The sequence below is a fragment of the Cupressus sempervirens genome, chromosome 10 (genome assembly GCF_028749045.1).
Source record: "Cupressus sempervirens isolate cs-2001-9-10 chromosome 10, ASM2874904v1, whole genome shotgun sequence".
In the NCBI taxonomy this organism is placed as follows: domain Eukaryota; kingdom Viridiplantae; phylum Streptophyta; class Pinopsida; order Cupressales; family Cupressaceae; genus Cupressus; species Cupressus sempervirens.
The window spans coordinates 261,264,143-261,289,869 of NC_143127.1; the positions used below are offsets into that span (position 1 = coordinate 261,264,143).

A 25,727-nucleotide genomic window follows, 5' to 3' on the forward strand; every position below is an offset into this window, starting at 1 on the left:
TCACCTTTTTGTTAAAGGTATGTAGAGTGTTTGCAAGGAAATTCACTATCCTTGGATACATTCACAACTTTTATTTGAAGGATATTCACCATATAATGATCATCAATTTACTGTCTTGTCTAAGGGGTCCAAGCACTAATGCCAAAGACCATTTTATGTTAATAATGGTACAACACTTTTGGTGAAGATACAATATTTGCGATTGTATGAAACAATGCTCTTGGTTACACAAAGTAGACCTAGAAACATAGTAAGAATATTATGATGGCCATCAGACAACAAAGAGCAGTGAGGTGGCTAAGGGTAGAAACAATGTGTGTGCCATATAAAAGTAGCAATAATATATGTATAAGATAAAAAATAGTGATCAAACAATGTAAGGAAATAGTGAGCAGATATGCATCCAAATAGCACTACTACAATGAAAAAAATAGTGACATCAGAGAGAAAGATAGTGGTGAATATACATGCAAAATAGTGATTGATGTTTGTAGGCGCACTTTTAGTACCCCTATTTCGAAACTTCAATATGTGGTTGTCCTAAATCTAGGTTCCACTAGTTTACTAGTCTCTTGGTTGATGAAATATGTAGACAATATTGTCAAGGTCTGTGCAACATCTATGGTAGAGTTGGAATGGTATAAAATGCTTTGTAAGGATAAAAACATTGGTTATTATGATTCTTTCAAAGAGCAGGATGGATGATTGTGCCACAGGTGTTGGGCAAAGCCCTAGCTATATATCTATTGAACTTCATAAGTTTAAGAGGGATATCGAGGAAGTTGAAAGGGAAAAGGAGCTCTAGGATGTCCAGTATATTTAGTAGGTCATGGCTCTTCTTTCTCAAGTAGATGCTGACATGGCATTAGAAACCTCCTATAAGTGTTTCTTGGAATTGAGGAGAGTAGTTAGTAGATCTCGGGAGAATTTCATTACTCATGAGCCATATTCATATTTTAAATGTCCTCTTATAGGGAAAGTGATGAACGATCCAGTTTTGATCTCAACTAATAATTCTTTTGAGATAGAAGCAATTGAGAGTGAGTTTGCAAGAGGTGAGCCAAAAGATCCCCTTACTAGTATAGTTCTCCTGTATTCCATTCTTATACCAAACCAAGCCTTGTACTGCACTATAAATCTCTGGAGGTAGTAGAACTACGTGGCAAGGATTTTGAAGGCAAAGATAAAGTTGGAGACAAAATTATGTGCCGAGCAAAAAAAAGAGCACTTGTTGATTTGTCAGAACTCTGCAAAGAGAGTACAAATGATAAAAATTGGATAATTTTTGAATCTTTACTTCCATTAATAGTGGGAGCTTTGAAGCCTAATGATAAAAAATTGAAGGCACTTTGTTTTTTAGTTTTAATGGCAGTTGTGCAAGACAATAATCATGGGAAGGAAAAACTAGTTGAAGCCAATGGGCTTAGTAAGATCATTAAATGTCTGTTCAATGACTTGAGCCCTAACCTCACAAGGGCTGCTATAAACTTCTTGTCAGAGCTAACAAAAATATAAGAATATCCTAGAGGAGCTAGGCCAAAAATGTGGTGCTATTTTGACAATTGTTACAATTTTAATTAGGGGCAATCATCTAGAGTTAACAATGGATATTGAGACTATTCTCAATGAACTCTCTTATGATGGAAACTCATACAATGAAGGAAACATAAGATCAATGATCTAGTTTAATTGGTACAAATCCTTTGCCCATTTCCTTTTAAGAGGTACAGAGGAATCCAAATTGGGAATGGTCAAAATGCTCACACAATTGCACCTCAATGACAATAAAAAGGAGGCCTTGATTCAACAAAATGTAATTGATGCTTTGAAGCTAGAGGGGTTCCTTTGCTACTTGTCTTCTTAGAGAAGCCTAATTTGAATATGAAAGTCAAAGCTACAACTATTCTAGCAGATTTAACTATGGAGCATGGAAGATCTTTTCTTCTCTGTGATGACAAGACACCAATGGAAGCATGCAAGCTTGTTGAAGCCATCATGGGAATTCTAACTTTCTGCAAATTACCAATTGTAGAGAATTCGATGAAGGTGTTGTTATTGTTGACATAAGCTTTAGATGACAGTGATGTTGCAGGATTGATTTAGAACAATGATAATAACCTTCAAACCATTTGGGCTTTTATCAAAATGGCCAAGCTTCCCTTGCAATATCAAGCTATACAACTAGTTTTTTTAATGTGCAGAGATTGATGGTTTTGTCTGAATGGATTCTCAACATGTTCAAAATGCGGCTGTCACATTAAAGAAGAGAATTTGGAGTTGAAAAAGTTCATGTATCTATATCTCATTAATCATGCAAAGAATATCATGCTGATGTTGAAGGTTGAGAGTCAGGAAGGTGCAGTCATTTTCGATGAGATTGTGAAGGAGTTAGATGCTTTCATGGTTTCTCGTGGAGATAAATAGCATATCAAGAAATGGTCATGTATTGGTAATATTTATGCTAGGAAGAGGTAGGCACAAGATCGTGTGTTGTCACTTACAAAAATTCAAGATCTTGTCTTTTCATAGGATTTGAGTAGAGAGGAGTCTCAAGTTGTTTGAGAACTTAAGTAAGTAATGAGAACTATTTTTAGGAAGTAGAAGGTAAGGGTTGATTGGCTTTAGGAAGGAGATATGAATATAGTCTTTTTCTATAATTATGTGCAAACTTATAGTTAAAATAGGATTTATATATCTACTTTGGTTAATTTAGATGGAATTTATCTGATCTTTTCATATGTTTTGTCTTGAAAAAATCTACGTGGTACTATTTAGAAGATTCATCCCTAATAAGGATGAGGGGAATGATGCAGAGATGGGTAAGGGCTCTTTATCAACTATTAGGCAGTCTTGCCAAAAGATCTAAATTGCAATCCAAACTGATAATGTTCCTTAGGGCTACTAATGGCTCACATATAGAAATATAAGGACTCAACTTCACAAGGGTTCTACTATGGTTTCCAAGGTCCTCAAACACCTAACCCAACCCAAAAATTTCACTCACCAAGTTAATGGTAAACTAACAATCAAATGCCATTAGCAAGAATAAAGTCGAGTTCTACAACCTTTTGACCATTATTAGTGCATGTGGAATTAGAGTTGTAAGCCTATGAAATATTTGAAAGGTTTCTTTACTAGATGTGGAATGGGAGTTGCAAGCCTATGAAGTATTTGAAAGGTTTCTTCAGTAGATGTCATCTTGTGGGACACATGTTTGTATGAAGTATTTGAAAGGTTTCTTCACTATATGTCATCTTGTGGGACACATGATTTTTTTATTCTCATAAACTTAATCTATGCTTGTGCCAAATGGGAATTTCGATGAGTGGATATCCATTAAAGCTCATGCCAAATTTAGAAGTTTATAAAGGTGACGTAGGAGCATAAGTGGTTCTTGGCAATCTTGAATCAACCAAAAACATTTGCTTTGAGTTTGTTCCTTTTCATTCTAGTTCTATGTTTCTTTCAACATTATTTTGAATTGGCTGATTTTCTCATGTAGACCTGTTTGACATGTTCCTAGCACTGTGGTGTAGGAGGACCTAGGGTTTGGGCTAAAACCCCAAGATATTCTAGCTTGTAAATGATCCTAGTCTGGTCATTGATGAATAAAGACTCCAAGAGGGTCTAAGTGGTGTGTCAGGGTAGTTTGTGTGTCTTTGTGATCCTAGCCAGGTAATTGATGAATAAAGACTCCAAGAGGGTCTAAGTGGTGTGTTAGGGTAGTTTGTGTGTGTTTGGGAAAAAGTTGCCAATAGGTGACAAGAAATTGCCAAGTTTGGAAAAATGAGATCATGCCAAATGACCCTACAAAGTGTGTAATTGTTTGAAAAGGATGGAGACATGGTTCATGTAGCTGAGGAAGGCATTTTGCATCGATTTGAGGTGATGGTAGGTTGATAGGAGTCAAGATGCTGAAAAGTTGTAAAGTTGTCATTTTAACTTCAACATTTGGGCAAGATTTTACAAAATCTCCAAAGGTGGTTATGGGTTAGTTCCAACAGTTGGAACATGGCAATTGGTACATGGTTTTTATAGCTAACATATAGAATGAATAGTTCTTAACATAAGAAAACTTATGGGGAAAATAATAACAATATCTCAAACTAACATATAACTGATTTAAAAAAACTACAACCCTACATTCTTGTATACATAACAATTAACATTAAAAAAAATGGAGATATGTAAATACCAGACATTGGCAATGAGGCCCTTCTTCCTGCCAATCACCCTTCCTTCAACAACTACTCTATATAGTACAAAACCTAGGCTTTCCCTGGAACGTGGTTAATGTATGTCCGAGATTTTAGAGGAAGAAATGTATGTTGGTTTCGTAGCTGGTACTAGAGGGTACTAATCAAAATCCAAATTCTCAAAGCATTTGACCAATCCCCTTGCCCATGCCTCAGTAGATAAGATCTACCATAATTACTCCGCACCTATTGGAATAGATTCAAAGCACAATTGCCACAACGTCTGTCCACATCGCCATTTTATCGAAGAATTATGCAAAATCAAGATGGTGCTTGTATGAGCTTTGCCTGATGTTGAAATAGAGAGCACCCATAATTCTAGTGTTCTTATACGATGCGAAGCCTTGTGACCTCCGATGGATGGACAAAAGAGGACCTTATGCCAAAGCTTTGACAATGCACCAGACAAAGGGGAGATATCACTCCAAAACCATTGAAAACTAGAAATAGGCTTTGCATCAACTTTCCTATCTCAGCAGCTTCGAGCTCGACACCTGTAATAGGTAAGACGGCAAGGACCTTTACACTCTTCTTCACTATGGCCTTGATGAGGCTAAGATATGTGCATGCTCCTTCAAACATTGAAATGGCATATATTGTATATGCAGCCGAACAAAACTCGAGTTCCAAATTTATTTTTTCAATTTTAACCCGATGATGTCGCAATTGCGACACCTACGTTGCTTGATGTCGCAATTGCGACGTCATCGAGCTATAATTGAAAAAAAAGCCAAAAAACATAACATTTGCCTACCATCGCAAATTGACCCCTAATGTATTAGTGATCATCCTTTAGGGAGGCTTTACCACTCTTTGAATCTAAAAGCACATCCTCTTACCTTGCATAATCCTTTCTAACAATTTCTTATTTTTTCCTTGATTTAGTCCCCTTAATTTTCTCACTCCCTTTGGATTAGAAATCATGAATCTACTGAATCCACATTGAAGGATTTTTCAGCCATTCTCTTCTTCCTAGGCTCAGAGGAAATTCTATTGGCGTGTTAGTGTCCACCCCCCATCTCAACATTCGAATCACCAAAACCAATGGGAGGGTCAACTTTACTATTTTGCTTAGGGGTAGTCTGTGCTAGGGCTTTCTTATTTTTGTTTTCATTAAAATGGGAGGGGTATCTTGGGACACTTGGGGGATAGGGTTAGCCAAAATCTCAATAGGATTAGCGATAAGAGTGATATTATCCATAGCAGTTTGTAGGAGGACAATATTTCGGGTAATAGGGGGGAGAATAAGCATGACAAAAATTGTAAAGGAAAAGAATTAGACATTGATGAAGGATAACATTTTTTCCCATCTTTCCTTCTTTCCCTAACCTCCATGTTTGAGGTTTCTAGGTCATGAAGAAGAAAAATAGAATAGGAACCATATCATGGTACTAAAAGTGATTCAACAGAGGGAAGTGATAATAGTAACTTTTCCCATAATTCCCCTTCAGAGTGAGATATTTCATAATCAAGAAGAAAACCATGATCCAGGGATTGGGGAGTTGTTCCCTCTCAAAACTACTATGCAACCTAATAGGAGCTTCCTTCACCTTGAAGAATTTGTTAAGACTAGTTTCATCCAACACTTTGGTTATCTCTTTCCACTTCCTTACCTTTGTAGCCTAGTGGCCTATGTTATGACATCTTTGTTGATTTTGAAGGTTATCCCATCAATGGTGACCTTCCTTTCATTCCATGTTTTTACCAGCTACATGGAGAATGAATCATATAACTCTCCATGGCTTCCATGAAATACATAAGCCGACCTTGTCTAATTGCCATCCAACCACACAGATCCTTGCACCATTCATCCTCAATTTTGTTGGGTTCAATTCCAACCACACGCCCCCTCATTTCATGGTCCAATACAATGTTCTCTGAACTCTCCAACATGAAAGTAGGGAAAAAACTTACAATGGGTATTACAATGAAAGCTTCCACCTCTAAACTTCTAGAATTAATGAATATCACCATGGATAGTAGCTAGAAAGTTGGAGAAATAAATCTTCACTTCGTAATCATTACTCAAAATTGGGTTATAGTTGTTCACAGGGCTATGATATGAAGCTGCACATGGAAATACCTTTTTAAAACCACACCAAGAGGAGTCTTTTTGGAAATCGTTCCTTATAGGGAGTGTAAGATAATGATCACCACAATTAATAGTATAAACATGGGAGTACCAAATGATATCCCACCAAATCTTCTCTATATCCCACACATTATGAGAAAGGATACAAGATAATCATTTTTCAAAGAATATTGGCAAGGGTCTAACACTTCAAATTTTAAATTCTCCATAAGCCCCGCTAGAAGAATGGCCACCCAAAGGGACCAACAAAGATAATCAACTTTCAAAATTATCGTCTTGTTTGGGGGATCAAAACTTTGCCACTCTCAATGAGATCAATTAGAATGTCTGTAGGGAGAGATGTCATTTGTCTTTAACACTTAACACATTCCACCCCCAAACCCAATCCAACCAGCTTATCAACAACCAGGTTCCCTTCTCTATAGGTATGCTGAATGATGGACTCCTCCAGATGAGCAAGGATACACCAAATATCGTTAAGCACACGTAATACTAACCATCCTCTAATTAGCCTTGTGTTATCTCATGTTTATTTTATAATATTATAATGTTGTTATTAATACACCTTGTGTTTCTTTTACAATCATTTGGCTACCTTTTTGTGACATATTTTTGTATCATACAAAAGGTATTATAAATGAATATGAGTATGCACTTATTATTACTTTGAAATGGTTCTATAATGTTATAATACACCACATACTTCATAGAAAACAAGTAAATAAAATTTATAATGGTTGAGACTTGCCACATCTAAGATGTCATAAGTACATATGGTAAGCTTCAACCACTAAAATTTCTTATTTATTTATTTTTATAGATATAATAAACCTCAACCATTACAAACTATATTCATTTATTTTCATAGATATAATAAGTCTCAACCACTAAAAAATATTTCTTCATTTTCTATTAAGCAATGTGGTATCTAATAACTTATAAAACCACTTCAAAATATTAAAGTCATATTTATATACAATTTATATTTATATTTATCTTTATAGAAATATAAATAAATATTTATAACAATATTGTTTCTATAAAGATAAATATAAATATAAATTGTATATAAATATGACTATAATATTTTGAAATGGTTTTATAAGTTATTAGACACCACATTGATTAATAGAAAATAAAGAAATAATACAAACACATATTACAAAAAGATTGACTAGAAAAATCTATATTCTCCATTGAATAATCATATAAGAATAGGCACCAAACTGTATTGTATTATTATAGAAATGATATTGTTATTGTATATAAATATGACTTTAATATTTTGAAATGGTTTTATAAGTTATTAGACACCACATTGCTTAATAGAAAATAAAGGAATAATAAAAACACATATTACAAAAAGATTGACTAAAAAAATCTATATTCTCCAGGTTTGACATTCGTACATGTCTCTCTCCTAATTGAATAATCATATAAGAATAGGCACCAAACTGTAATAGATATAGATTAACTCACCCAAATGAGATCATCTTTCAACAATACAAATTCTCTTCAAACCAACCTGGGAATCAAGCAAATGAACGTTTCAATACATAAAGCTTCCATAAGAAATGGCCATCCAACTTCATTTGTGTCAGAATAAATATTGAAGTAATTAAAAACGAACGTGTCATCCACTATTCTTTCCACATATTCAGGTAGATCAATCTTTTGTGAATATTAAGGGTCTGTTTGGTTGTTTTAATAGGAATGGAAAATTTGTTATAGGTTTTTAATTTTCTGTTTGATTCAGTCAAGTGGAATAGGGAATAGGTATACCTATTCCAAAAAAATAGCATTCATTTCTGAACTTTTTTTGGTCTTTAGTGTATTTTGTCTAGAGATTAACAGTGTCTATTCCTACTTCCAATGTGAATTCCTATTCTTCATTCCTATGCCTGCTCAAATGAAGACATTCTCGTTTATTTCATTCTGGATGACACAGTTGGGGCAAGTCATCTGTGAAGAAAAAGAGAAGAAATGTCAAATAGCAGGACAGGGAGGAGCGGAGTGGTAATCCTAGTATGCCTTGCATTAGTATCAATGATGACTTGTGTCATTTTATGGCCAATTTCTGTGAGAAGTTCATGGGACAAAGGCATCAACCCGGTGTGTAAATCCTCATTGCAGCTATTGGATCTTAACAAAATGGGTATTTGTTATTGGAAACAATTCAAAATTGAATCTTGCATGCAATTCTTGGTTTGATTATGATGAAGCTTAAGTTATTGGATCTAAACAAAATAGGCCCCGTCTTATTGAAAATCATTCAAATTTAAATATTGAAATATGCTATTCTTTGTTTGATACGATTAGGTCTTAATGAAATAGTCCCGTCTTATTGAAAATTTTTAAAATTAAAATTTTGATTTTGAATACACTTCTTGAATTGATTATAATGCAGCTTCCAGTTACTGGGTCTTAACGAAATGGGTCCTTTCTTATTAGAAACTGTTCCAATTTGATCTCTGATGCAGTCCTTGGTTTGATTATGATGATTTCTTAATTGGAACAATTTAAATTTCTTAATTGGAAAGGTTCAAATTTGTATCTTGTATCTTGTGTGCAGTCATTGATTTCCTACTCTGAACCATTCAAATTTATAATTTAGAGTCAATCTTGAAAATGGTTATGGTGCAGTTTCGAACTAGAAAGATTTTGTGAATTGGGTTGTGTATATTTTATTCAAAACATAGGCCAGTAGCGAGACATCTGTGTAAGGTTATAAGAAAATGGAAAAAAAAATCTATAGTATGAGGAGGCTTTCCTGAATGGTCAATCTTAATGAAGAAAATACACTATTAACTGGTCAATCTTAATGTTCTTTTCAGTTCATTAGGTTCACCTATATTCCTTGTGAATGGAACAGAGCTGCTGATTGTTTAGCCAAATGGGCTATAGGCCAGTAGCGAGACATCTGTGGAAGGTTATAATAAAATGGGAAAAAATATCTATAGTATGAGGAGGCTTTCCAGAATGGTCAATCTTAATGAAGGAAATACACTATTAACTGGTCAATCTTAATGCTCTTTTCAGTTCATTAGGTTCACTTATATTCCTCGTGAATGGAACAGAGCTGCTGATTGTTTAGCCAAATGGACTATAGGCCAGTAGCGAGACATCTGTGGAAGGTTATAATAAAATGGAAAAAAATATCTATAGTATGAGGAGGCTTTCCGGAATGGTCAATCTTAATGAAGAAAATACACTATTAACTGGTCAATCTTAATGCTCTTTTCAGTTCATTAGGTTCACTTATATTCCTCGTGAATGGAATAGAGCTGTTGATTGTTTAGCCAAATGGACTTCTAGTCATGCTCCGGGTTGGAATATTGGAATATTATGGATAGGGGGCAACTTCCCTTTGAGATGGTGCAAGAATTTGATGATCTTGTTGCTCAGAATCAAGCTGCTTGTTGAGCTCTCCCTATTGTATTTCTTTCTGTCTTAATAAATTTTTACACCTCTTTTTCCTTAATGGAAATAAGAAGAAAGTGAGTTATTGTTTATCTATCTCTTTTTCCAATGCAAAATGTTGACCTACAAGGTTAACCATATTGTTCTCAAAAAAATGCTATAGTTAGAGGCTAACAGTGAAGCAAGCTACGTATTGAACACTGAAAAAACACTCCAATGTAGTCTTCTTTGCAGAGCTGAAACATGCATTGTAGTTTATGTAACTCTGAAATACAAATGACTTTCATTGTTATGCAGGTCAAAGAACCTCCACCGCTGCAGACAATTTTACATGAGGTTGATATGGGTAATAAGACTGTAATAATAACTACATTGAATCAGGCATGGGCAGCACCAAATTCAATGCTTGATCTTTTCTTGGAGAGCTTTCGCAGTGGGGAAGGAACAAGTAGATTCCTGAATCATCTGGTTATAGTTGCTTTGGATCAAAAGGCTTATCATCGCTGCATATCCATCCATTCTCACTGTTTTATTCTCAAGACCGAGGGTATTGACTTCTCCGGGGAGAAGCTTTTTATGTCTGATGATTACTTGAAGATGATGTGGACAAGAATTGACTTCCTCAGAACTGTACTTCAAATGGGATACAATTTTGTTTTTACGGTATGCTTTCCACCCCCTCCCCCTTTTCCTCTTATCTTTACCGAAGATTAATATTACTCTGTTTCAGAAATAATTGTAGATCATTGTATGGATTTGGAGACTAATGGAAACAAAATGGTGAAGTGTTTAATGTGCATGCAACCATCGATGGCTCAGTTGGTAAGAGAGTCCAGCAGGAAAGTTATGGGTTTGAGGTTTGAACAGTTTAAGGCAGAGGGTTTAATTTATTATAGTCATATCAATACTTCAATTGTTACAAATGGGTTTCTGTTGTACCAAAGATCAGTCTATCAATGTCTGACATGATCTAGATTTATGGAACAAAGGAGGTGGTTAAACAAGGTTGCAAATTCTAAAGGGGAATGCTGGTGGTTAGTCCAACAATCCCTCCTAGTGTGTGTAACCAAGCCCCGATTCCATTTGTTACAAGTTAGGACTGCCATTGCACCAAAAGATTGACCTGTCTGTGCCTGATACAACCACAAGACTTACTTACATATCAATTGATAAAAATAAAAATAAAAAAGAACATTAAAGCTTAAACATTTAAATACAAAAAGTAGTCATAACTTCTGAGATTACTTTTCTGATACATATGGACAATCTTTTTCCCCTTAGAAATTGAAATTGAATCCCATTGCTGGACTGTCTTATGCTATGGACAATAACTATCCTCAGCTCAGTTGGTAAGAGATTCAAAACAGACAGAGAAGTTATATGTTAGACTAGTTTGAAAAAAAAAAAGGGAGGGGTCATGGAAAAAAGGAGGGGTCATGACAAAAGCTTATGGCCATTCCTTTTGTTCCAGCGGTGCTCCCCAGTTACAAATAGATAATCTGTTTCTTCTGAAATTAAATTCCATCATTCTGTTATTTAATGCTGTGCATACAATGAACCATGTTTAGTTGACAGTGAAAAAGTGAAAAGAAAAAGAGAAGTTGTGAATTTAAACTATTAAAAAATCATAAAAAGGGGCACGAGTTTAACTTGTGAATGGTTTTCAATTAGATAGAAACTTCCCTATTACAATTGAACAATCTCTTCCTTGAAAAAATAGATTTCATTGTTGGACTGCATATAACCATCGACAACAAAATTGGTAAGAGAATTTAAAGAGAGGGGCGGGGAGGATGCGGGAGAGAGCATTTGATTAGTTAAAAACAAAAGGGATGTTATGGACGTATCTTGTGATCTTTTCTTTTGTTATAATGACACTTCTCTGTTACAATTGGACAATCTCTTTCTTAGTTGATAGCAGAATACAAATAAAAAATTCATTAGGCGTTTGAATAGTTAAAAGCAGGGGGAGTTTATGAGCATAGCTTGTGACCTTTTCTATTGTTAAGATGACACTTCTTTGTTACAAATGAATGATCTCTTTTTTTATAAGAGAAACAAAAATAGTATCAGTTTGAATGGATAAAAACAGAAGGGAGGTTATGAGCATGTTTTATGACCATTCTTTTTGCTCCAAACTCCGTGTTATAAATGGGCAATCTCTTTCTTAGTTAGTAAGAGGGTTTAAAAAAAACCGGATTTGAATAGTTAAAAAGAGAAGGGAGTTTATAGACACTCTTGAAATCTTTCGTCTTGTTAGAATAAAGCTTCTCTATTAAAATGGACAATTTCTTTCGTACTTGGTAAGGGAGTTGAAACAAAAATCAATTGAGTCTGAACAGTTCAAACAAAAGGGAAGTCATAGGCATATTTTTTGAACTTCCCTTTTACTTTAGTGACACTTCCCTATTATAAATGAACAATCTTTTTCTTGATGGAAGAATCAAAACACGAAAAAATATAGATCTATACAGTTAAAACAAAAAGGAAATTATAAATGACCTTCTTTTACTAGACTGATACTCCCATCTTACTAATGACCAAACTCTTTCTTTAAAACATTAAAAAAAAAAATGGTCTGCAACAGTTTCAATTACTGGAAAGAGAGAGCTCTACCAATCTTAAGAGAAAATTACTACCCATTGTGCCAAAATGTAATATTTAAGAATAGTAGTTTCTACACGAGTTTCTTTTATTTTTCTAACAAATGGATTGACATTTCCATTACCTTGCTTAAATAGATTTGTTTCATGCAACTCTTTCTTCATAAAGGTGCTGCCTATGCTTCAGACAGAATGTACCAAAAGTCTTTTTTTTTTTTTCAATTTTTTGGTTGTTTTCGATCACAAAACATACAGACCATGAAGAAAAAATGCTGAAAATTTCAGCAAAATCTATTATATTTTTTAATTTTAAAATTTTGATCAAAGATGCATTTTGTCTGAAGAATAGCCGCATCCCTTTGTAATCACATTTATATTTTCCAAGTCATCTCAATTTTGTGCTTCAATCATCATTATATGTTGCAATTTGTTATTTTTATGGATTAGCTGATGTTTTTGACATGGATCATCTTGTGTACAGGATGTAGATATACTGTGGTTCAGAAACCCGTTCATGCATTTGGCAACAGACACAGATTTCCAAATCGCTTGTGATGTTTATAATGGCAGCCCAACAGATCTGAATAACACTGCAAACGGAGGATTCAAATATGTAAAATCCAATAATCGGACTATACAATTCTATAAATATTGGTACTCCTCACATGAGTTGTACCCAGGAAAGCACGATCAAGATGTGCTCAATTATATCAAGCATGAAAATGAAATGAGGAAAATAGGATTGACAATGAGATTCTTGGATACAAGTTATTTTGATGGCTTTTGTGAAGCTCGCAAGGATTTGGGTAAGATTTGCACCATGCATGCTAACTGCTGTATTGGATTGGGTAACAAGCTTCGTGATTTAAGGCAAATTCTTACAGACTGGAGAAAATTTCAGTCTTTGAGCAATCAAGAGAGGATGTTGTAAAACCCATTGTTGAAAATTTCATGGCAAATAATTGGGAGAGGATTTTGAAGAAACCATTGTTGAGAATTTCATGGCAAAAAATAGGGAGAGGATTTTGAAGAGACCATTGTTGAGAATTTCATGGAGAGGATTTTGAAGAAGCCATAGTTCAAAATTTTATGGCAATATAAGTTTTGATCAACAATGGGATTAATTCCATAAGGAATAGAAAAAAATGAGCATATCGATTGTCCATTTTCCCCTCATTTGTTATGGTATTTTATTGGCTACAATAAATAGTGCAATATTATAGATTGTCCATTTGCCCTCTTTTGTTATGGTATTTTATTGGCTACAATAAATAGTGCAATATTATCATAAAAGGCTGTATTGTAACTAAGGTGGTGGTGTTTGTACTTAGAAAGGAAGCTTCTACACTTAATTGTACAAGATTGTGATACATTTTTACGTTATGTTCTTATTAACAATATTGTTATATTGATATATGACATCATTCTGATTAATTTTATGGGATTTTGAAAGAGGAGGGGGAATTCTATGAAGGAAAAATAAAGCTATTGGATTACATGTAATTGTAAAAATAAGAATAATTTGACATGTCAAAGGATAAACAAGGTAAGAGGTAAACATTAGTATCAATAAAAATGACATGGACCAGCATAATTCATTAAAGGATTAAAATAATTTCAAGTCAAAGCAATTGACAAATAAAAAATGAGAAGAAATCTCTAGAACTTTTAACTGTCTTTTGTGTGTAGGTCATTAGGGGAGCTTGTAAATGGGTAAGGGGCATCAATCAAGAAAAAAAGATGAAGGGAGAGAGAGTGTCTAGAGAAGGAAGATACATATAGTTCTTATGGAATAATGTTTTGTTGATGAAAGGCTAAAAAAAAGGAAAAATACTTCCTTCAAATTCCAAGGTGAGGGCCATTATAGACTTAATTTTGATGGGGTTTCAAGGGGAAACTCAGGTAACTCTGGCTATAGCATAGTCATTAGAGATTTTAAAGGTTTGGTGATTGCAACAAAATCATCCCCTCTCCCTTTGGATACAAATAACAAAGCTGAGGCCCTAGCCCTATTTTTTGGATTGGAACTTGCAAAATCACCATCTATATCTAAGTTGCATGTTGAAGGGGATTCAACCATCATTATTAACACAAGTATTAAATGTCATGTGTATAATTGGTCCATTTAGTATATACTACATCAAGTTTGGTTTCTTCTTGTTTCAACCTCTACATGTTACATTCTGCATTCTTATAGAGAGGGAAACATATTAGGTGATTGTTTGGCTAATTTGGGCACTGATGGGGTTTCTATTAACTCTTTACTTTCCCTGATTAATCCACTCAATTTTCCCAACCTAGTTAATATTATGACAAAAGAATATGTTTAGAGTCCACTTTAGCCATTCTTAAATATTATTGCAATGTGCCCACTTTGAATCACTTATTATTTTAGGGAAATTAAAGTCACAAGATAGCCCATATTCATTTCATTATGATAATTGTTTTCTACCTTTGTGCTTAGCCCCAAACCATTCTTATTTGGTATTTATTGTAAAGTCTAGTTTGTTCATAACTTTTGAACATGTTGATATTCAGTTAAGGTTGTTGGAATATATATGATGATATTCATAATCATAGATATGGGCTTTACAATCTCGTTCTTGAATTCTTTATTATTTATTAAGTGTGTGTTGGTGTCACAACCTATTTATGCTTATGCCAAATATTTTGGAATTTAATTACCACCTTGATTTTGTAGACATTTTATCGTTTATAATATTATTGAAATGAAAACTATAGAATGTAACTATTAAAAATAATTAGTTAGTTACAAGAAATTTTTTAACAATAAAATGACTAAACACTATTTTGGGGGGTGGTTGATAAAGGGGAATGTTGGTTATGTTGAGCGAGGGAGTAAGTGATTCATAACAGAGAAGATAAGCTTTAACATGGTTTCTCATAACAAGGTTCTTTTCTCTCTTTTTTTGGTATCAAAGAAATATTTTTAGCTACAAATGTGTAAATGGAAGAGTACACAATGGAGAGTCTTATGCATATGAATAAATAAAAATGATCCTTGACACAAAATAGTGACATCTTCTATTCAAACAAAATCACGTGAATTCAAATGCGGTTATAGAATGAAGTTTCTTTGTTGGCTAGGGAAGTGTGGAGGACAATGGCCTTTCTTTGGAGAATCCACATAGTACCAAGTTCTAATTAGTTAAACTCAAAATGTTTGAATGTGTTTTAAGGTACATTTTAGCTAGTTTCATTCTATAGTTGGGCTTTCACTAGAATCAAGTTGTGTGAGTTGGTTTACACATTAATATTTGTGTTTACTTGTCTTTTCTCTTGTCTGCAATTTAAGACAACAAATTATATTCCTAAGTTTGGTTATACAAGCCTTAAAGACCATTTTCAACAAGTTCAAATAGGAAACATTGATTTTGTTTATATGCTTTCATTGATGGTGTTTATCGTTAGTACTCTAGCATCTCAATCTTGACCTACTAAGGAATATAACAAACCACATATGTGGTTCTTATGTCATTTTCTCTATGTCCCTAATCCTAGTGTCATGTTAAGATTTCTCTCAAAGGATTTATGATGGGGACAATTAATTACTCCATCCTATTGGGTAAATGTTCTCATCTTTGCATCCTATATTAGTTGAGCTTTCTTTTTAGTCTGAATCTAGTCTTATTTTTTTTACTTTAAAATTTGACTGAAGTAGTTTCAATTAGATTTTCCATCTTCGTTTCAAAAATGTACTAATCCTGATTGTCCTTGAGTTTTGATTTCCTTACTATTCATTGGTTAGGAAACCATAACCATTGTGCTAACATGAAATTTTCCTATTCCTACTCCTTGTGTAACTGGCATTCAAAAGCAGCAACACCAAACCAAAAACCATACACAAACATTGTTGCTAATCATTTCCTTGAATCTACAAGTCTGTTGATATTGTTAGAGTTATGAATTAAAGGTTTAGGACGAATAATTTAATAATTGATAGGAACTAAAAAATCTAACCACTTTGTGGTGTTAGAATTTACATAATTATATACCTATTATCTTTCTATCTTTGGTCTTCTAAAATTCTAGTTATTTATTATGACGCCGACTCTGTAAGTCAATATTTAGATGTAAAATTTTGTTCAAGTTTCATCAGTTTGCAGATTATTATAAAGAAAAATTGTAGCTTGGAATGACTATACGAAAGACATGGTATTTTTTTTTAATTTCCTAATTTGATATTGTTAGTACAATGGTTTGAAAAATGATGACTAGTAAAGTCATGCGTTGTAATTCTGAAACCATGGAAGTTTAAGTCATTTTATGGTGGACCAAATTTAAATCATTAATTGTTAAGTCCAAACCAATTATTGAATGGTATTAATTTCTTAATAAGAATTGTAGCTTATTGAGTAAAATCATTGGTGTTTCTTTTCTTTCTTGTATAGGATATTTTATTCATGATTAGCATAATGCAACAAGAGTGCCTTCTTTTTCTATATCTTCCCTTTTGCTATGATAAAAGAGTTTGTTTATTGACAATAGAAAGTGATGCCACTAAATGGCAGTATATATTTTACGTTGAACATTGAATGTGATTATTTAAGTCATGCACATTGAAGGATGTATGATGTGTAGGTCTACATCATTGGATAAATGTTTTCGAGATTCATTTATGGATTAATGACTGTTAACCTTTGATTATGGTGCTCAATCCCATGGTCGTTGAATAGTCAACTAGGGTTTTCATGTGTATTTTTGGCACTTTGGATTCTAATGCTTTACATTACATATTATATTCATTTATGATTCATTATGACCCTATTGTTGGATAGGGTTTTCTCAAAAGAAATAATAATGATGGATGTTTCTCTTGGACTTTCATTTTGATTTATGACAATTAATGTGTTGTTTTCCTTGTTTAAATTAGGAAATAATTTTTAGTATACCTCTAGAAAATTGAAAGAATGTTAATTACATTACTCTGATATGAACCTTGTGTAAGATATCTTATGTGATTTACTTGGAATACTATGCAAAGGAGAATGAGTTCATTTATACTAGAGAGATGACATTTTGTACTTACTGCACACAAATCCATTACTGCTTATAGTTTTTCTTGGTTATACTTCCTTATTGTTAAGCTAGGTATCTTTCATGTAAGGAAAGATTTTGGGGAAGCTTAATAGCTTCGTGGTAGGGTGGTAAGTCACTCCTACAATATTCTCGTATTTATGTTTCCTAAGTAGGTTATGGAGCTCCTTTTAGATAGGTCATCCTTTTCATACCATCTTGGTATTCTGGTATCTATTATCTAGTATTTGGTTCATGTATTTATTTTAAATTTAATGATAATTGAGAATTAATGTTGACTGGTCAATATTCAAAGGACCTTGACTCTCTTTGAATTTTGTACATTTTATAGAGAATACTAATGTGGCATTGATTTTGTAGGGGCAATCTTTACACGTGGTATCATAGCTCTTGGTTCCATACTAGGGCCTAAGGTCACTATGCTAGACACATAACTGTAAGTCAATTAGCATAAATTATGATGCATGAGTTGATGACATGGGTTGCATGTTGTGTCTCCTAGTTATGATTACTTTTGACATAGAAGGATAGGATGCTCCTTATGCGTAGCATGATTTTGAGTTGACATTACATTCCTTTAAAGATTGTCAAAATGGAAAATTTCTAAAATTCCTAGTAATTTACATACCTTGGATGGTTATGATTATATTTTGACTAAAATTATGTGATTGTGTAATATGCATATGTGGTGTAAGAATTTGGATGCTAGATTAATGAGATTAATCATTAACTTCTCCATCTTTATCTTAATGCATGTTCCAATAAAAAATATTCCTTTCTTCAAATGAATCACCACTTCATCACCAACTTAAAAAACATGATGTCTTCTAGACTTATTGGCATTCTCCTTGTACTTCTAATTACTTTGTTCCAATTTCAGCTTCACTTCCTTATGCAAAGACTCCATAAAATCAGCAAATTCTTCTCATGCAACACTTCTCTTCTCTTCACCAACAATATCCCTTAAATTTGATACTCCTCTAGGCTACATTCCAGTAACAATCTCAAGAGGTGTCTTCCTTGTACTTCTATTCACATAATTAATATATGCAAACTCAGCTTGTGCTAATACAATCTCCCAATTATGTGTTTCATCTCCAAGTAAGCATCTCAACAAATTACCCAAGCTTCTATTCACAACCTTTGTCTATCCATCTATCTATGGATGGAATGTAGAACTAAATTTCAACTTATTACCCATCTTGTTCCTCAAATTTTTCCAAAAATAATCAACAAACTTATTTTCTCTATCAGAAATAATACTTCTTGGTAATCCATACAATCTAATAATCTCTTTGAAGAAAAGTTCAGCAACATGCTCAACATCTGATGTCTTCTTGCATGGTATAAAATGAGATACTTTAGAAAATCTATCCACAACAACAAATATAGAATCATACCCCTTTGCTGCTTTAGGAAATCTAAGAACAAAATTCATATTAATGTCACTCCAAGGTTTCTTAGGACAAAAATAGGTGCATACAATCCACTATTCTGACTTACCCCTTTTGCAACTTGACAAACTCCACAACTCTTCAAAAACTTCAAACATCCTTATACATTTGTGGCCAATAATACTTCTCTTTTAGCAAGCTCAATGTCTTACCAATTCCAAAATCTCTAGCCAATCCACAACTATGTTTTTCCTTAATCATATTAACTCTCATAGAATTTCTTAGTATACACAAAAAAATACCTTTGAAAAACATACCTTCTTGAATAAAATATTCATCATACTTACTAATGTGATCTATTAAAATTTGTGCTCTACACTCTCTCCATGCCTTAGAAAAATCAATATCAGTAGCATACAAATCTTTCATTTCATCAAAACCAAGAACTTCAACCTTCATCATAGTCAACAAAGAATGTCTTCAGCTCAATGCATTAACAAATTTGTTAGTAACTCTAATTTTATGCTCAATCACAAATGCAAAACTCTACAAATATTCAACACACTTCATATGTCTCTAGTTCAATTTATGTTGACTTCCCAAGTATTGTAAAGCTTTATGATTAGTATACAACACAAACTCCTTAGGAATCAAATAATGTCTCCACTTCTTCAATGCTTGAACAATAACATAAAACTATTGATCATACACATAATACTTCCTTTTATGATGATTCAACTCCTCACTAAAGAAGTAATAGATTTAACTTCTTGACTTAATACAACTCCTATTGCACTACAACTTGCATCACATTCAACTTGAAATACCTTTTTGAAATCAGACTAAGTCAATATAGGTAACTCGTTAACATTTTGTTTCAATGTTTTAAAACTCTTATGAGCTCCATGTGTCCACTTGAATTCCTTTTTATCTCCTCTCATTATCTTAGTCATAATATTACAAAAAGAACTTAAATTCTTTATAAAATTTCTATAAAAACTAGCCAAACCATGAAATGATCTTACCTCATCCACATTCTCAGGTGTAGACCATTCCAAAATTTCTCTAACTTTCTCAGGATCCATCTTCAAACCATCAGATGAAATCACAAATCCCAAATACACAATCTCTTTTTGCATAAAAGAACACTTTTTTAGATTAATCATCAACTTCTCCTCTTTCAATCTCTGCAATACTTGTCTAACATGCTCAAGATGTTCTTCCTTAGTCTTACTGAATATCAAAATATCATCCAAATAAATAATCACAAACTTAGCCAAAAATCTTTTCAAAAATTCATTCATCAATCTCATGAAAGTACTAGGTGCATTAGTCAAATCAAAAGGCATAACCAACCATTCATAAAAACCATCTTTTGTCTTGAAAGCAATCTTCCATTCATCACCTTCTTTGATTCTAATATGATGATAGCCACTCTTCAAATCAATATTTGTAAAATAATTTGCTCCATTTAAACAATTCATTATGTCATCCATCCTCGACATAGGAAACATATATTTCATTGTGGTCTTGTTAATAGCTCAAGAATCAATAAACATCCTCCATTCTCCATTCTTTTTAGGTGCTAATATAGTAGGTACAACACAGAGACTCAAACTTTTCGTGATTAACCCATTATGTAGAAATTCATGCACTTGTTTGTTAAGTTCTTCATTCTCTATAGGTGTTAATCTATATGGTGCTTTGTTTGGCAAACTAGCTCCAGGAATCAAATCCATGCAATGACTTATTTCTTACTAGAGGTAAACCATTAGGTATATCTTCTGCAACAATATCCTTATACTCATTCAACAATTCTATAATTTCTATTGGCACTCGATCTCTACCAATTTCTATTGTCACTTGGTCATTACCAATTTCTGTTTCTTGGTCATTACTACCAACACTTAGTCCTCTAGGAACTATGGAAAAACATACTTGATTCTTCTTTACTTCTTTTTCAAATTGCTTTCCATTAACCATGCAAGCTTTAATAGTAGTGCAATTAACCTCATATGGACTTTCAATCAAAGAGAACAATATTTTCTTTCTCCCGTTCACCCAAAGAGTATATTGATTCAATCTTCCATCATGTATAGCATATCTATCATATTGAGAAGGTCCACCAAAAAAATATGACAACAATCCATTGGCATAATCTCACACAAAACTTCATCAAAATAATGTCCAATCTTCAACTTCTCAATACATTGCTCACTTACCAATATCTTAAGCTCATTTTTGATCCATTAAACATGATAGGGCTTGAGATGCTTCAACCTCTTTAGCTGCAACTTTGTAACTAGCTCTTTTGATGCCAAATTTGTAGAACTTCCATTATCAATGATCAGCTTGCAACATTTTCTAGCCATCTTAAATCTGGTCTTGAAAAGACTTTTTTCTAAGGATAGGTTCCTCATCACTTCCCTTATTACATAAGGTTCTTCTCACCTCAAATTTTCTTTAGCCTTAGGTCCACTTGATGAACTCTCAATGTCTTCTTCCATCACAACATTTATGTTACCTTTCCCACTTTCGAAGGATCTACATTCAAAAGATCTATGTCCCTCTTTACCACATCTGAAACAATTACCACATAAACCACCTCTAGAATAAGAATTACCTCTTCCTTGGTAAGAACTACAACCTTTCCACTCGATCTTTTCCTTGTAATCATTCTTCCATTTAGATTTACCTTTATCTTGCACAAAACTATCAAATCTACAACCTTCTCCATAAGATCTACCTCTATCTCTCCAGAATCTAGCACCTTTACCTCTTTGTCTTTGTTCATGTTTCTTTGTCAAGATCTCCTCAACTTTCAAGGCATATCGATATGCTCCTTGCACACTTTCCAATTTCGCAAAATCTATTTCATATTGATATTAGATCTCAATCCGTTTAGAATCTTGCAATTTTCTTAGCATCATCATCACCATTTCTAGATTTGATGTCCAATCTATAGAATTCCTCAATATACTCCTTCATAGTCATGTCTCTTTGCCTCAAATTTGCATCTTTCTCAACAAACTAACTTGTTAATTAGTAGGAAGGAATTTTTTCTTTACCTTGTTCACCATCTTTGGCCAAGTCTTGATATTCTCCTTTCCTCTCCTTTGTCTATCATTTTCTAAATGCTCCCACCATAGTGAAGCATGACCTTTCAACCTAGGAACTATAAGTTTCACCTTCCTATTATCAGGAGTGCTTTCATACTAAAAGAACTTCTCCATATTAGAGATCCGATCCAACATAATGTTGATGTCCAATTTTCCATCATAAGGAACAACTTCTACAACAAGCTTTGAAAGTGCCCTAGACAATACTCTCTACAATCTTTCCTCATCTTGATCTTCTTCGGGTTCTAGATTAGGGTTTGGTGCTAGTACTTCATCATCACTCACATTGTCAAGATGCACTCCTCTTGTCTAGGTTGTATCCACAACATCTAATGTAGCTGCAATTTGTCTCATTGTATCTAATATGGCATTATTGACATTTACTCTACCACAAAACATCTTTACAAATCAGGTTCCTACAAGATCGTAACCCTCTATAAGTTATAGGTCAAATCTGTAGATCTGTAACCCTAGAACCAAATTCAACTCAGGGTTCTATATGATATAATCTCCACAAAGATGAACCTCAAGCTCTAATACCACCTGACACAAGGAGGGTGAGAAGAACTAGGACCAAAGGCACACCCAACAATCCAAACCACCTTGTATAGTTAACACCATGAAAGAAAATAGATAAAAAGAACAACACTGAGAGAGAGAGAGAGAGAGAGAGAGAGAGAGAGAGAGAGAGAGAGAGAGAGAGAGAGAGAGAGAGAGACTTTTATTGATTCATCAAGTAATTAGCATACATGCCCATCTGTAAGGCCTTCTGGGTTATGGCTAGCTACAAAATACAACTTCCAGACTCATGATCTAGCTTCAAATTTGCATTTCTAGACACATAAATTTCACCTTCAAAACCCTCTAAGGTCTTCCCTAACTCTAAGCCTAAACACCTTATTTATAATTGCCATAATAGCTTATAGATTATTCAAGAGCATTACATTATAGAAAGGCCAACCCTAAAATAGTCTTCACATATCCCAAGACAATATCTTATCATAAAATTCATGATCAAAATTAATCCCCCAAGTTGGCTCCCATTAAGAACCAAAACATAGAAAACTAATCCAAAATGCTAACACTTGACATCAATAGGTTCACTCGACACATGAAGGAACACCCGACCAATTCTGGATAACTTGGCATACACTAGATAGCTTAGCAAACACTAGATAGCTTGACACACACTATAAAGTGAGATGGGATAACTCGCTCATCCAAATGTTGACAAAATGTGGGATAATTGCAACTTGACTGATACTACAAAATTATTGGCACTCGACAATTGCTGCAACTCAACAATGACTATAATTTGGCAAAAATTGGTAGAATGAACACAAATGATCAAGATAATAAATCAACCTAGGATGCTCCTACATCACTTAAGATTTATATTTGATACAAACATATGATGAAATGAAGTCTGGCGTGAAGGTAAACTTCTTGAGTATATTCATTTATGGCTTAGTAATGTGATGACATGTTGTGTTAGACAGTTTCATCGACAATTGACTTATGAAATATTATTATTATTGTATCTAACATTTTGACATGAAAGTCAAAAACCATAATGAAGTGGCATAATTAATTGGAAGATATTTTATCTATTGTTGATTCAACTATATGGAAATGTGGTCTTCTTGTGGGAAATAGATCCTTCTTTTAACTATTTTTTAGAATAGTTTTTATTGGTACTATGCATACATTATGATCCACCTTATATGACTCCTACTTTATAGGAATTCATTGACACATTTGAATCAGTCAACTTGGTCAATGAATATTGATCAGCAATTTGGCTATCTAAAGTTGTATGTTTGGATTCTTAGTTGATATGTTGTTCGACATAGACTTGGTCGTTAGGTATTCGACTTAGACCTTTGGTCAACATGTGCATTTGGGATTTGGTTTTATTATATATTGGTGTAAAACATTGGGCCAATATTTCTTGATACATTTGATTGTGTTTCTATCATTCATCTTCCTGCTATAATGGTTAAATATATGTTGGTAATTTTGAGCTAATTATACATTTTGATGTAAAATATCAACTTTTGCAAGCATTTAGATCCATAATGATGGTTAAATGTTAATTAGTATATCGATGATGTTATATGTGTATGTCATTATATTGCATGATGAATCAAATGATTATGAAGTAGATGTATTGTGATTGCATTGTACCTAATCATGTTTTTGTGGACACTGACCTATTGATGTGGTCACTTACTCACCTAGTGAACACCACATGTTATATGGTACATATTATTGATTATGTTTGTTACTAATGATCAAGGTATGATTAAAGATAATTTTAACATTGAATCTTGATATTTATAACTGAATACTTGTCTTCTAGAGCTATTGACATTATGAATGAGCTAAAGGTATTGTGAGTCTATATGAAAGAGTATGATAAGATGTGGATAGGAAGTACCTACTAGTGAGATTAATCCATGTGATGCCAAGGTATGATAAGTAAGCACAAGTATGTGTGTGATATCATGTGATTTGAGGTAATATGCTACTTGATTTTAAGAATCCTTGAGGAAGTATTTGATTTTATATTTTGATTTATGATTTACGATGGACTGATATTTGGTGTTGCACCTATCATTATAATAGAGGGAATGACACATAGTAAGAAAGTGGGAACATTGTCAGAGAGCGGTAGCCTAACCTTGTAAAAGTATAAAGTAGTAATGGAATTCACACACTCACTTACTAAATTTTCTTCAAAAGTTAATTGTTGCATGTACATACTTCAAGAGTGTGATTGTTTTACTTTTAATAAATGTGTTACATCAATGTGTATTGACATTTTTTTTGAAAATTTATGTGTGTTAATGTTGTAAGAATGTGTTTTAAAAAAATTTAGTTTCATTTAAGAAAATGAATTTAAATATTGTTCATTATATGAAAGCATTTCCATGTGAGCAAATGCATTGCCCTTAGTATTGAACAATGTAAGTTTAATTATAAAAAAATTCAATGTGAATTTATTCTTTGCTTTGGTTATTTAAATGAATGCATCGAGGACGATATACTTTCTATGGATGCAAGAATGTCAGAATCCATTTATGCTTATGCCAAATATTCTGAAATTTAATTGCCACTACAATTTTATAGAAATTTTTATCTTTTATAATATTACTGAAATGAAAACTATAGAATGTAAAAATTAAAAATAATTAGTTAGTTATAAGAAATTGTTAAATAATAAAATGACAGAACACTATTTTGGGGGGTGGTTGATAAAGGGGAATGTTGGTTTTACTGAGTAGGGGAGTAACTTATTCGTAATAGAGAAGATAAGCTTTAACATGGTTTCTCATAACATGGGTCTTTCCTTGTTTTTTTTGGTATCAGAGAAATATTTTTAGCTATGAACACATAAATGGAAGAGCGCACGATGGAGAGTCTTATACATATAGATAGATAAAAATGATCCCAAACACAAAATAATGACCTCTTCTATTCAGATGAAATCACATGAATTGAAATGTGATTATAGAATGGAGTTTCTTTCTTGACTGGGGAAGTAAAGAGGATAGTGACCTTTCTTTGCAGAATCCACATAGCTAGTTTCATTTTTTAGTTGGCCTTTCACTAGAATGAAGTTGTATGAGCTAGTTTACACATTCATATTTGTGTGTACTTATCTTTTCTCTTGGCTGCAATTTAAGACAACATATTATATTCCTAAGTTTGGTTACACAAGTCTTAAAGAACATTTTAAACAAGCTCAAATAAGAAGCATTTAATTTATTTATATGCTTTTA

At 33.2% G+C, this 25,727-nt stretch overlaps 1 protein-coding gene and 1 pseudogene across 1 annotated transcript; both read left to right on the forward strand.

The window, feature by feature from the left end:
* Window positions 1-697: 697 nt before the first annotated feature.
* On the forward strand, window positions 698-2,208 carry LOC149533633 (U-box domain-containing protein 44-like; annotated as a pseudogene).
* Window positions 2,209-8,287: 6,079 nt separating this feature from the next.
* LOC149533634 (uncharacterized protein At4g15970-like) lies at window positions 8,288-13,621 on the forward strand. The gene is made up of 3 exons (XM_089804062.1): window positions 8,288-8,460; window positions 10,066-10,431; window positions 12,853-13,621. The coding sequence occupies exons 1-3, from the start codon at window positions 8,332-8,334 to the stop codon at window positions 13,300-13,302; spliced, it is 945 nt and encodes a 314-aa protein (XP_089660188.1). The 5' UTR covers window positions 8,288-8,331; the 3' UTR covers window positions 13,303-13,621.
* The last annotated feature ends 12,106 nt before the right edge of the window (window positions 13,622-25,727 follow it).